The sequence below is a fragment of the Rhinolophus hipposideros genome (genome assembly GCF_964194185.1).
Source record: "Rhinolophus hipposideros genome assembly, chromosome: 13".
In the NCBI taxonomy this organism is placed as follows: Eukaryota; Metazoa; Chordata; class Mammalia; order Chiroptera; family Rhinolophidae; genus Rhinolophus; species Rhinolophus hipposideros.
Genome location: NC_138059.1, coordinates 48,256,017 through 48,271,440, shown reverse-complemented (window position 1 = coordinate 48,271,440; position 15,424 = coordinate 48,256,017). Strand labels below are relative to the sequence as shown.

Genomic DNA, 15,424 nt, shown 5'->3' with positions numbered 1-15,424 from the left:
CACTTAAAGGTGGGCATATTGTGCAAGCAGGGGAGGGAAGAAGGGAGAAGTGCGAAGAACGAGCCGCGAGGGTTCAGGACGCAGAAGTAGCTCAGTGCTCAGATCTTGCTGCATCCTGGAAATACTGCAACTGTGGGAGAGGGAAGAACTCGGACTACTAGAGCTCTGTTTATGGCCCACAGGGCTGAGGGGACAGCACATAACATGGCTGAACCCAACGCTCATGGCAGAGACCTTGGAGCAAAGACTGAAGGAAGATGGCTGAAAATAGGGGTTTAAGCCCTCACTGCTGAGCAGAGAAGAGAAGCCTTAGGCACTGAGCCTAGCCACCCCTCTCTATCCTCCAGAGCTCACCCGACCCCACCTGCCCAGTGCTAGAAGTGGAACAGTAGCAGTGTTAGATCAAAAGAACAGAATATTTTCAGTTCTGAGAACAATTATCCATAGACACAGATTTGCAGCCCAACTAGTTCTGGCAAAGGGGAGGGAACTGTGGAAGAAGGACCGGCTGCGGTGGTGGTCGCTGCCATTGCCCTGGGCCACCTCTCACAACTCACCCCGCCCCTGTCACCATCTTTTCTTGAGGATCCATACAGGAGTAAAAAGAACTGCTGAAACAGACGGGCTCTGAATCTGGTGCAGAAAAAGCTTTGGAAATTCAAAGGCTCTCCGCATCCCCAAAAGGACACGATACCCTACGACCCAGGCAAACTATTAACAGAGGAGAAGCCTGCTTTCCAGGGAATCCCCCCAATTGTCTGAGAAGCTGGAATAGTGCAGAAAAAACATAAAACAACAGTGTGAGAGAGAACATAAGGCTGTAGTCGCAGAGAAAATAAAACATTCTACCAACATGAAGTGCAAATCAAAAGAAAGACCTCTTCCTAACCACCTGTTGCAGAATGCACTCCTGTAGATGTCTAGGAATAGAAATAATAAATCATGAATTGCTATGAATAACCAAGGCAACAAGACAGCTTAGAAAGAAAGTGAAGAGTCTCCAGAAAATTAACTTAAAGATACGGAAATGTGTGACTTAAATGACAGAGAATTTTAGATTGCAGTTCTGAAAAAACTCAATGAGTTATAAGAAAACACAAAAAGGCAGTTTCATGAACTCCGTAACACAATCAAAGAAGAACATGAGCATTTTACCAAAAAGAATGAAATTTTAAAAAAGAACCAAATAGAATTTCTGGAGATTAAGAACTCAATAGAAGAATTACGAATGAAATAGCCTTCTTAGGAAGTAGAGGAAATTGAATCAGTCATCCAAAACCTTCCCAAAAGCAAAAGTCTGGGACCATACGGCTTCACTAGTGAATTCTACCAAATCTTCAAAGAGGATCTAATACCAATCCCGCTCAAACTCTTTCAAAAAATTGAAGAAAAGGCAGTACTCACTAACTCATTTTATGAGACTTACATTACCCTGACACCAAAACCTGGTAAGGACAACACAAAAAGAGAGAACTACAGACCAATATGTCTGATGAATACAGATACAAAAATCCTAATCAAAATTCTAGCAAATCGAAAGCAACAATGCATTAAAAACATTATTCATCACAACCAAGTGGGTTTCATCCCAGGGGAACAACGATGGTTCAGCATACGCAATTCCATCAAGGTGATATATCACATAAACAAAACAAAGGACAAAAATCATATGATTCTATCAATTGATGCAGAAAAAGCATTTGAAAAGATACAACATCCATTTATGAGTAAAACACTTAATAAAATAGGTACAGAAGAAAAATACCTTAACATAATAAAGGCCATATATGACAAGCCCTCAGCTAATCTCATAATTAATGGTGAAAAACTGAAGCTCTTTGCTCTACGTTCAGGAACACAACAGGGCTGTCCCCTATCACCTCTGCTTTTCAACATAGTGTTGGAAGTCCTCGCCAGAGACAGCAGGCAAGAGAAAGAAACAAAAGGTATACAAATTGGGAATGAAGAAGTTAAATTGTCAGTCTTTGCAGATGACATGATGCTATATATAAAAAACCCTAAAGATTCCACCAAAAAGCTATTAAAAACATTCAATGAATACAGTAAAGTTGCTGGCTACAAAATCAATGTACAAAAGTCCATTGCATTCCTATATACTAACAATGAAATCCCAGAAAAATAAATAATAATAATAAAAAAATTCCTTTGCAACTGCAGCAAAAGGAATAAAATACCTAGGAATAAACTTAACCAAGGATGTGTAAACCCCGAAAAAGAATAATAAACTTTATATTAACCCTTCTGACAAATACTTTCCTAGGTCTATTACTTGTAACTATCGCATTTTGACTCCCACAGACTAATGTCTACTCAGAAAAGTCAAGTCCTTACGAATGCGGATTTGACCCCATAGGATCTGCCCACCTGTCCTTCTCCATGAAATTTTTTCCTAGTGGCTATTGCATTCCTGCTGTTTGACCTAGAAATTGCTCTCCTCTTGCCCCTACCATGAGCATCCCAAGCCAGTAATCTGAAAGTCATGCTTACCACATCCCTACTCCTAATCTCCCTGTTAGCTATCAGCCTAGCCTACAGATGATCCCAAAAAGACTAGAATGAACCAAATAATGACAATTAGTTTAAATAAAACAAATGATTTTGACTCATTAAATTATGAATATACTCATAATTATCAAGTGGCCATAGTCTACATAAACACCATATTAGCCTTCACAGTCTCCCTACTAGGCCTGCTATTGTACCCATCCCATCTAATATCCTCACTCCTGTGCCTAGAAGGTATAATATTATCAATGTTCATCATAGTAACAGTAATAATCCTAAACACACATTTAACCACATCAAGCATAATACAAACTGTACTACTAGTATTCGCAGCTTGTGAAGCCACCCTAGGCTTATCCCTGCTTGTTATAGTATCTAATATGTTGTTGTTCATGTACAAAACCTCAACCTACTCCAATACTAAAAATCATTGTCCCTACAACTATACTAATCCCTTTCGTGTGAATATCAAAGCGCACTATAATCTGAATCAACCCTACAGTGTACAGCCTAATAATTAGCCTACTAAGCCTACCAATACTAAACCAATCCACCAACAACAGCCTAAATTCTTCTTTAGTCTTCTTCTTTGACTCTCTCTCAACACCTCTACTCATATTAACCACCTGACTCTTTCCACTGATATTAATTGCCAGCCAACATCACCTAGCCAACGAGTCACTAAACCAAAAAAAAACTATTCATAACCATACTGATCCTACTACAATATTCCTAATTATAACATTCACCGCTACTGAACTAATTTTATTTTATATCCTCTTTGAAGCTACACTTCTACCTACCCTAATCATCATCACCCAATGGGGGAACCAGACAGAACGACTAAATGCAGGACTTTATTTCCTATTTTATACGCTAGCAGGATCCCTTCCCCTTCTAGTAGAACTGATCTATATCCAAAATATTACAGGAACCCTAAACTTCCTACTCTCAGCATACTGACTCCAACCTAATATGCTGAAAACTACAACACATTTTTAAAAGAAATTGAAGACACAAAAAAATGGAAAGACATTCCATGCTCGTGGATTGGAAGAATCAGCATAGTAAAAATGGCCATATAATTTAAAGCAATATACAGTTTTAATACAATACCCATCAAAATCCCAATGGCATTTTTTAAAAGAAATAGAACAAAAAATCATCAGATTGGTTTTGAACTACAAAAACCCCCCAAATAGTCAAGGCAATCTTAAGAAAAAAGAACAATGCTGAAGGTATCACACTCCCTGACTTTATCTTGTACTACAGGGAAACAATAATCAAACAGCTTGGTATTGGCAGAAAAACGGACATGTAGACCAATGGAATAGAATTGAGAACCCAGAAATAAAACCACATAAATAGAGACAGATAGTTTTTGAAAGAAGCAAAAAACATACAATGGAGAAAAGACAGCCTTTTCAATAAATGGTGCTGGCAGAATTGGAAAGCCACGTGCAAAAGAATGAAACTGGACTGCTACTGTCACCATATACCAAAATTAATTCAAAATGGATCAAAGACTTAAGCATAAGACCTGAAACAATAAACTGCATAGAAGAAAACATAGGTACTAAACTTATGGACCTTGGGTTCAAAGAGCGTTTTATGAATTTGACTCCAAAGGCAAAGGAAGTAAAAGCTAAAATAAATGAATGGGACTACATCAAACTTAAAAGCTTCTGCACAGCAAAAGAAACCATCGATAAAATAAAAAAGCAACCAACTGAATGGGAGATATTTGCAAACAGTGCCTCTGATAAGGGGCTAATATCCAAAATATACAATGAACTCATGCAACTCAACAACAAAAAAAACAAACAACCCAATTGAAAAATGGACAGAGGACCTGAAGAGACATTTCTCCAAAGAGGACTTACAAATGGCAAACAGACATATGAGAAAATGCTCAACATCACTAATCATCAGAGAAATGCAAATAAAAACCACAATGAGATATCACCTCACCCGAGTCAGAATGGCTATCATCAACAAGACAAATAGGAACAAGTGGTGGAGAGGTTGTGGAGAAAAAGGAACATTCATACACTGTTGGTGGAAATGCAGACAGACGCAGCCCCTATGGAAGGCAGCGTGGAGGTTCCTCAAAAAATTAAGAATAGAATTACCATATGACCCATCAGTCGATCCCCTGGGTATCTACCCAAAAAATCTGAAAACATTTATCCATAAAGACACGTGTGCTCCAACATTCATTGCAGCTTTATTTACGGTGGCCAAGACATGGAAACAACCAAAATGTCCTTCGATAGATGAATGGATAAAGAAGTTGTGGTATATATACACAATGGAATACTATTCGGCGGTAAGAAAAAACGAAATAGGACCATTTGTGACAACATGAATGGATCTTGAGATTATAATGCTAAGTGAAATAAGTCAGACAGAAAAAGCAGAGAACCCTATGATTTCACTGATATGTGGTATATAAACCAATATCAACAAAAGAACAAGACAAACAAATGAGAAACAAAAACTCATAGACACAGACTATAGTTTAGTGGTTACCAGAGGGTAAGGGGAGGTGGGTGGGTGGTAGATGAGGGTAAAGGGGATCAAATATATGGTGATGGAAGAAGAACTGACTCTGGGTGGTGAATACACAATGGGATTTATAGATGATGTAATACATAATTGTACACCTGAAATCTATGTAACTTTACTAACAATTGTCACCCAAATAAACTTCAATTTTAAAAAATTAAGAAATCTTCCTGCTAAATAGCTACGAATGTCTGGGGAATCCATGAAAGCAACTGTTTGATACTTGTTATAATTTTCTTCTGAAATCACATATAGCAACACTGTTACAATGATGTCTTTAATGTTATTATACAAAAAATGACAAATTAAAATTGTTCTGTTTTATTATAAAAGTGTTTTGTTGAATTTAATCTAATTTTACCTAAAATATCTTCCACCGTGGTACTTCAGTGTTAGTTAGCAGACCAATGAGTTTGATCATTTATGAGGTTAGAATAGCAGCATGGTACTATGTCTACTGCTTAGAGCATTAGATAGAACATGCTACAACACTCAAGCATAAGTCTATCAACGAGGTCCATAGAATTATTCATGCAAAGCCCCCTGATGTAAAACCACTGGTGTAAAGACATAAAAGAAAAAAAAAAGAAAAGAAAGACTGAGTTCAGTGACCTTAAGCCTTATGCTTCCTAGATGCCAAGAACTGGGCTCCACCTTTGCACTACCTCCAGAAGTTCAACGTGTGAGAGAAGATCAGGTCAGGAAAAACTGTCATGTTAATCCTCTGTGTGAAAAGGTAGAATACAACCAATCTCTCATGATCAGAAAAGACGGGTGTCACTCCAATCACATATAGACAACTAGAAGTCAATGAGACACCAAACTAGAACTGGACACAAAATATGTGGCTGTGGACTCAGGTACGGGTACTTATACAAAGACACTGCTTACTTAATAATGTAGACAAAAATTATATGCAGGGTGATTGACTAGACTGTAAAAGTAAAATAGATGAATAAATTTTAAGCATTTTAATGAAAAACCAAAAGACAAACAAAAAACTAAAATCTTCAACAGAAGTAAAATCTACTTACACCAGAATAGAAAGGCTCACCAGACACACATATCACATCTTGTTCCTGGATCATCAAAATATCTTTGGCTAGGTGCAGCCGAACTTTGAAAGGCTCCTGATTACCATCCTGCAGCAGACAAATCCCTGTCTTTGTCTTCAGACAGGAAAAAGAAAAATAAAAGACAGAGAAAATAATTATACTTATAGATTATAATTGTATGGTGTATTTACTGTAAAACATGATGAATAACACTTAAGAACTAGGGGTAATGCACTCTGATAAGTCTGAAACAATACTTAATGTAGGTACAGACAAAAAGATAACCATGTCACATAAAGTAGACACCCAGGTCGCAGATAATAGAGATTATGTCAGAAAATCCACATAAATATTTGGAAAATAAGGAGCATAGTTTGTACACCATATTTGAAAAAAATGAAAATTTTGTTTACTACTTTTCTATATATAAAATTTTGTATTGAGATACAGCTTTGTTGAGATACGATTTACATTTTATACAATTCAACCCTTTAGAGTGTACAATTAAATATTTTTCAGTAAATTAAAAGTTGTGCAGCCATTACTATAATTTCAGAACATTTTCATTACTCCAAAAAGAAATCTATTACCACCATCTCCCCAGCCTACCCCTCAAGCATAGGCAACCACTAAATTACTCTTGTCTCTATTATAGAATTTTAAATCTGAAAACATACCTACTTATCATCTTCTCTAACCTCCACTATTTAATCATTTCTAGTTGCCAACATACACACACACACACACACACACACACACACACACACACACTTTATACAGATGGAGGAACAAGGATACAAGAGGCGACCTGGACTGCCTAAATTAATACAGTTAATTAAAAACAGAGCCTGGTTTGAGACCCATGATTTTTGATTCCCAATCCACTGTTTTTGCTTCACACCTCTGGGAATTGTGAAACAACCTGTGCAAAAAGACTTCTGAACTTGTACTATATGGCTTTAAATCAGAAGCTTAGTAATCACTAGAGAAGTCCATGAATCTTGTCACTCCCGAAGCATGTCAGTGTTATAGTATCATCCAGATAAATGGGCACATTCTCCCTAGCAACTACACTTAATATTTCCTTTTGTCGGAGATATAAAAAGAAATTATTTCGAGACAGAATGCAATCTCCGGATGTGATTCTGAACCAACAAGTCAACAGGAATAATGACTAATTTGGCAATCATATTTTTATTTAATATTATTGAACTATTCTTAATTTAGATAAAGGGATCTATTTGCTCATAGAAATACATATATTAATATATCCTTAGCATTTAATGAACACAACATCCCAGTCAAATAATATCAGGCTTTTCTTCTGTCTTGAAATAGAAATTTACATGTGGATTGCTAAGATTTTTTTTCTTTAAAGAAATGTTCCATAATGTTGATGAGCATACACTTAGATAAGGCAACCTCCAAAGATAACTCTTTCAGTAAACTGCTTTAACCTACTTGTATATGCTAATACATACCATTGTACCCTCCATCACACATGACATTATACTTTATAATTATTTTGCAAGGGTTATGATATATTTTAAGGAAAAACAAGCTTTTTTTGGAGCAAGGATGATATTCTTAACTCCTCTGAGACTGGTGCACAGCAGGCACCACTAATTAATCTATTCTAGACCAGAACTCCAGTGGATATGTCTAAAGGACAAAAATATTTCAGCCACACCAAGTTATATTTTCCTTAACACAGAACACAATTTTCTACATTTTCACATGAGTTTCTTGTGCTTATAATGTGATCTTGGCTAGGAGCCAATATTAGGATGCTCTGAGGTGGCAGGGGGCAGAAAGGGGTATAAAACAACATCAAAGCCAGGTGAATAGAATTGGCCTCATTTGCTAGTTTTTCATTTGGTGTTTTTCCCCCAGAAGTGTAATGGCAGAGCTGCTCAACTTGTAGGATGAAAGAACCCATAAATACACTATTGTTAAACATCAAAAAGATATAAAAGATCACCCAGGGAAAGTTTAAATGACTAAACAATTATGAGGCTTCTCTCATCACATTTCAAATGTGTTCAATCTTCATTCATTCAACATTCAAATAATGTGTAAAATTAAAATGTCCCTAATTATTAGATAGTTGTCTATAAACAAAATACGGGCTCTGAACTCATGTTTTGGTTTTGAGTTAATGAAAGAATGGGGCAGCTTTTTATTAGAATGAAATATATATATTACATATACAGGCAACCCCCACATAACACAGTTTTGGGGTTCCTGAAAACTTTGTGTTATGCAAATCCGTGTTATACGAAATAAAGAACTACCATGTTTTCCTGAAAATAAGACCTAGCCAGACAATCAGCTCTAATTCTTCTTTTGGAGCAAAAATTAACATAAGATCTGGTCTTATTTTACTATAATATAAAACTGGGTCTTACCTAATATAAGACTGGGTCTTATATTAAGTTTTGCTCCAAAAGACGCATTAGAGCGGATTGTCTGGCTAGGTCTTGTTTTCAGGGAAACACAGTAGTACGAAAAAGGAGGTTAGGTTCCAAAAATTAAAAAAATATATATTATTATATTTTTATAATTAGAAATATATTTATTAAAGCAATTTTCACCAAAATTATAACTTATTACTATGTATTAAATAATGTTTTCTTTGTCATCACTACTAAGCTTTTATTACATTCCATATTGTTCGGGGATTTCCCTAATTTCAAATGAGATATCGTTTCCTCTTAAAAGCTTTTATTATGCTCCATGTTGTTTGGGGATTTCTCTAATTCTCAAACCGTTTAGAGCGAAACCCTGTTCTAGGGTGCCGTGTTGTATGAGGATTTTCCACAATTCTCAAACCATGTTAGAGCAAAACCGTGTTATAGGAGTGCTGTGTTATTTGGGGGTTTCCTGTGTGTGTGTGTGTGTGTGTGTGTGTGTGTGTGTGTGTGTGTGTGGCATGTTGCAGAAATTACAGATGTTAGATATATTCCATTACGAAAATGCAGTTTGTGTACAAGAAAGTACATTTAAAATCCCACACATGCATCAATTTGCAAATATTTTATAACATTAACAGAGCCAGATATGAATTATACGATAGTCTCTGACCTCAGCATATTCCTACTTTCAAAAATATACATACGGGGTCTGACAATTAAGTTCACAAACTCATCCTAGAAAAAGTACTACATAACTCATTGCTGAATATCTCTACAGTCACCTTCAAAGTACTCTTCTTGGGAAGCTATGCTCCAATGTCAGCACGTGGTCCACCCTTCAAAGCAATTTTGGAACTCTTTTTCTGCAATGGCCATCAGAGATGTCCTCATATTACACCTTGATGTTCTGAATGTCATCAAAATGTCTTCCTTTTAATATTTCTTTTATCTTCGTGTTAAGAAATAAGTCATTGGGGGTCAGATTAGGTGAGTAGGGAGTGTGTTCCAATATAGTTGTTTGTTTACTGGCTAAAAACTACCTTACAGACAGTGCTATGTGAGCTGGTGCATTGTTGTAATGCAAGAGCCATGAATTTTTGACGCAAAGTTCAGGTTGTCTAACTTTCTCACTCAGCCTTTTCAGCACTCTCAAATAGTAAACTTGGTTAACTGTTTGTCCAGTTGGTACAAATTCATAATGAATAATCCCTCGATTATCAAAAAGAGTTAGCAACATTATTTCAACATGTTTGCATACTTAATTGTCAGACCTTATATATAAGATGCAATGTGATATCTGATATGGGAGCAACATGGAGAGAGGAATGGGATATTCTTGACAGAATGGAATGCTAAATGGGCTTTATAAGTAGAAAAATGTGTTGTTTGTCTTGAAAAAAATCAGTTGAGGAAATGATAATTTAAGACGGCAAAAGTTATTTTATTCAAGATGGAAAAAGAAGTAAAGATATGGAAAAGCATGAGAATGCTTAGTTTATATGATTCAAGAATACAGAAGCACAAGAATGCATCCCTAATGCTGATTCTCTGTGATTCATCAGGGGCCTAGGGAGAAGTGCCAGGAGAGGAGGAGATGGGGCAAGGCCCTTGTGTGATGTGCCAGGTATTTGAAGGTAATGGAGATGTCTTAACAAAATCACAGCAGTGAAATAATGCATTTACATATATGTTTTATAAAAACATTTATTATAGCAGAGTAGAAGATTGATAGGAATTTGTAAAGTTCAAACATAGTTTTTGTTGATAGAAAAGTAAACCTTGAGCTGGGAATATTAGGGACTGGTAAACAATTGCATTAAATTCAGAGCTGCTGTAGTAGATGAAAGAAAATGGATAAAATCCATTTGAGGGCACTCTCCTGATTCAGAGCAGAATTGCTGTACTGTATCATCACTAATGAAATGTGGTCATGTATTTCATTTACTTGTTGTTTAATAAACACTAATATAGAGCTTATTGTGTATCCAGAAATATTAATTTTTTACTCTCCCAACAACCCAGTGCAACCAGTCTCATTGATTGGACAGGAAGAGAGGAGCAGAGATGAGTGGGAGTCAGGATCTGAACTCTGGCTGCTGGGCTCCAGGTTCTGTGCTCTTTTCAATTACTTTTTAGGAGGGCACAGCTCATTGTGGTCCATTCAGAGATCGAAACAGCAACCTTGATGCTATTAGCACCACAATCTAACAAACTGAGCTAACCAGCCACCCCCAGATTCTGCACTCTTAACCACTCTCTTGGATTTCCCTCAGGCAGAGTTTACTTGAGGATGTCTCCTCCAATCTGCCTGTATACAGCCACCTGGCTATTGGTGTCTTTCCCCAGGTAGCATTTGGTCACCAAGAATCTCCTATAGGAGTGCAAAAATTCTGAGAAGGACCTCATCTTAAACTAGCTGTTCTTCATGTATCAAAGCAATGATTGCTAGAGGGAAAATAAAATGAGTAAAAGCCCACTCTGGAACCAACAGCTGATTTTCCTGTCAAAGACATGCTACTAAGGGAGTATAGGACACTGTCAGATATGGGGAGCGGCTTGATCTACAGACACTTGTCCCTCTTCATTGTTTCAGGAGTAAGAATGGAAAACAGGACCATGATAGTGGCCACTAGTGCAGAAGAACCTAAAACAGCCCACCACAAAGTCCTGAGAGATCTGTGCGTCCAGATTGTTTAAAAATAAAAGAATTACCTAGTAATTATTGACCCCACATTTTAGTATAAACTTAACATCTATACTCATCTACTCTTTATTAACACAACAATCATCTTTCTTCAAACTTTTTTGACTCTGTATACATCTCACATGAGTCCAGAAATATACACAGTCCATTTAAGTTCACGAACTTGCTATGGTGCACTTACATTGGCAGCACTGTACAAATAGCTCAGTAAGATTTCATAACCTTGATTTATCAGTGTCTCACAGCTGTGTTCTATGAGGAAGTGTCTTGCTGAGTGGCGTTCATTATTGTTGTTTTGTGTTTTTGTGTGCCGTCACGAGAACGAGCTTGAATTGGAGCAACAAACATTAAATTTATTGTTAATCTTGGCAAGAGGGGACATGTTAGTTTATGGGGATAATGCTATGAAGAAAATGGCAGTTGTACAAAGGGATTGAAATGTGTTTCTGAGAGGAGAGAATGCGTCACTGATAAAGAGAGGTCAGGACAGCCAGTAACAAGCAGAACCTACGAAAACATTGCAAAAATTCATCAAGTTGTGCATCAAAATTGTCCGCTGACTGTGAGAAGCATCGCAGACCAAGTAAATATTGATAGAGAAACAGTTAGGAAAATCATAACTGAAAATCTTGGCATGAGAAAGGTGTATACAAAAATGGTCCCGAAAGAGCTCACCAATGAACAAAAGCAAAGGAGAGTTGAAGTTTGCCAAGACCTTTCAGAGAGGTAAGATGATGCTTTGGGCCATGTTATCACTGGTGATGAAACATGGGTGTACCAATTTGACCCTGACACAAAGTGTCAAAGCTCACAGTGAAAGTCAGCCAATTCACCATGACCAAAAAAGTTCCATCAGTCCAAACCAAGAGTCAAAATGATGTTGCTAAACATTTTTGATATCAGAAGGATTATTCATTATGAATTTGTACCAAATGGACAAACAGTTAACCAAGTTTATTACTTGGAAGTGCTGAAAAGGCTGAGTGAAAAAGTTAGACAACCTGAACTTTTCGTCAACAATTCATGGCTCTTGCATCACTACAATGCACCAGCTCACACGGCACTGTCTGTGATGGAGTTTTTAGCCAGTAAACAAATAACTGTATTGGAACACCCTCACTACTCACCTGATCTGCTGACCCCCAATGACTTCTTTAACTGAAGATAGTATATAGAAAAGAAAACATTTTGATGACATTCAGGAATCAAGAGAAATATGATGACAGCTCTGATGGCCATTGCAGAAAGAGTTCCAAAATTGCTTTGAAGTGTAGACTAGACACTGGCATGGGTGCATAGCTTTCCAAGTGGAGTACTTTGAAGGTACTGTAGAGATATTCAGTAAGGAGGTATAGCTAGGTATTTTCTAGGATGAGTTCGCGAACTTAATTGTCATTCCTTGTATGTGCTATAGTAATATATAAATATATTATGCTAACTCTAAAAAATATATAAAATTGAAATTTTAAAAGGTTGATTTATAAAAAATTATATAAGTTCAAATGTTGTTTTCTTGTAGCTGATGGATAACCCTATATTGCAGCTGGATTTTACAAAATCAAGATCATTTGCTTAGAGAAACATTAAAAGAAAATGTGTCTTAATTACTTAAGAAATAATACTTTTAAATATCTAGGTATTGACTTATTTTCTGTAAATCAGTGCAATATGTTTATATATTTGCATCAATTTATTCTTTGTTTTAAAAACCAAGCCTCACTTTTAAACTTATTAGGGATTTATGCTTCGCTTAAACTTAGTACCTTTGGAAGTTTAAAAAGTTGACTATCACTTATTTTTTATTGATAGAACACAAACTATTTGTTCTGGAAATTTTAAAATCTGTGTTCCTTTAATCTTGAAATATGTAATTTGCAATATCAGTTGTAAGAAAATACAAACTACAAGAAACTAGTATACTCAGAATTTCTATAATTTGTTTGCCAAATATAATTTAATTTGTTCTATAGAACAAATTAATGTGAATTAATTATTAAATTTTAAATTTCAGTTATAGAGAAATATGTATTTTCATAATCATCACAAAGACGTAGATTATATTTTAAAGAACATAGATATGAAAATAAAATATGAGGAAAACCTAAACTAGAGATAGAAAATTGACTTACTGAATACATAGTTATTTTGATGAAACTTTAAAAAGCAGATAAATCAATAATTATGCCTGACTATACATATACTTTTTCCTCTAAATTGCAGATTTTTTATTTGTTCCAATTGTATACTCTACCTTCATTTTTTGCATATTGTCAGACTTCTAAGTCTCAGTTTCTTTAAATGATTGCAAGATTTTATTTTTAAGAGAAAAACTTTCTTAAATAATAATTAAACCTCTCTTTTAAAAAAATCTGTATTAGAAAGTAAAGATGTTTTAAATGGAACTTATCTGGGCATAGTTCTATTGTGTTTCAAAGAACACATTTCCTGGCATCAGCACTGTAATATTCTAGCTTGATTTGTCTGATGAATATGGATATGAGATTTTCATTTTTAATAATTTATTAGCAGTCAAGAAAAAAAAATATTTAATATATATTGACTGTGATATAATCTCCAGCAATGTAGTACTTTAGAAAGAGGCCCAAACTTAGACTCCAAGCTACAAATTATGTTTTTGTTTTTAGCTAATTAAATGGCACTCAACATTTTGTAAAATCTTTCAATTTCCTCATCTGCAAAATGACAGAGTTAAGCTAAATTATCTTTATGAATCCTTAAATATTCTGAGACTGTAAATTTCAGGCAAACTCACTGACTGTGTTCCAGTTTGAAGGTCATTTGATCATCTTCAGAGAATACTATGGTTTTGAATTCCTGCCAATCCACCCATCATGTGGAAGATACATGGGTACTCTTGCTGAGCAGTTCTGAGAATGTTCGATTCCATGTGGGGACAGTCTAAAAAAGTATAGATTCTCAAAGGGCTCATTGCAAGAGAGCAGGAACCCACTACTACTACAGAAGTAAGGGTAAGACAATCACAATAGTTGTACCATTGTAAAATAAATCCTCTATGTATAGAATTTGATATATAGTCCAAATCAATGAGTCAAAATAATTTTGTTAAAAAAAAAAAAAGAAGTCTGGGAAATCAACCTATGTGAGCCTTTGGAGTCTAAGGTAAACCATTTGTCAAAATAGCATGTGGCCACTATCTCTACCCCATGAATGTCATGTGTTTCATTTGTGTCTCATTTACAGAAATATCCCTTGTTTCAATGAGTGCATTACATAACACTTTGACAGAAATAACAGACTTATTACATTCGATTGAGTATGATTGTCGTGGGTGGTGGCCTGCGGGGCCTCTGGTCCTGCTCCCCACATAAGAACGCAGGATATGGCTAGGCCAAAAAAGAACATCCACGGAGCCATAGATAGTGGAGTCATACCACTATATTCTCTCTGGCAGCTGGGCGAGACACACACAGTAGTAGCAACACTATCCGCAGTCTGCCATTCACTTCTCTGCCTGCCAACCAACCAGTCAACACAGCCCCGCAGTTACATCAGTAGCCAATTGGCTAACCAGTTACAGCTGAGGGCCAACCAATCACAGTTCATGGTCATTCACTACCTGAGCCAGCACTTCCCCACGCGAGGCCGAGAGACTGGAAACTGCTCTCTGGGACTCTGTCCCCACAAGGAAACTCTACATTTAAACCTAGATGTAGAACAGGATTAAATTTGTTCTTCTAAATTTAAGCTTTTAAAACATTAATTTATTTTATACATATGAATTGATAGAAGTTAAATTAAAAGGAGGAATAAATTATATACTATAACTTTATAGTATTCAGTGCTCACGAGAGGTTTGTAAACAAAAACTACGATAAGACGTGTAAGTATCAAAAATATAAAAACACAACTTATTGATTTTCTAAAAGAACTTAATGAACTGTGACAAATATTTTTTATGAATGAACTGTGACAAATATTTTTTAAAGAAGATATTTTTGCAAGATTTTAAACACATGACATTTCATTATTAAAGAAACAATCTTCACAAATATTAATAACTGAAGGTTTTGTTGGTTGCTTTTTAACTCTATCATAGGTAATCTAGTTGTGGTTGCTTTTTCTTGGGCTATTTATACACAACAAAAATATTTTATACCTTTTCAACAAATGTGAAA

General features: G+C 35.8%; 1 protein-coding gene across 7 annotated transcripts in view; it reads right to left on the bottom strand.

Annotated features, from left to right (window-relative positions):
• The window catches only part of SNTG1 (syntrophin gamma 1), an 894,682-nt gene that overhangs the window by 489,530 nt on the left and 389,728 nt on the right, over nt 1-15,424 (bottom strand). For 6 of the 7 annotated variants that reach the window (XM_081070081.1, XM_081070082.1, XM_081070080.1 and 3 more), the window contains one exon: nt 6,129-6,263. The exons of the other annotated variant lie outside the window; for it this stretch is intronic. In XM_081070081.1, the coding sequence (XP_080926207.1) occupies nt 6,129-6,263 (135 nt within the window). The remainder of the gene's footprint in view (nt 1-6,128; nt 6,264-15,424) is intronic. 7 annotated transcript variants of the gene reach the window in all.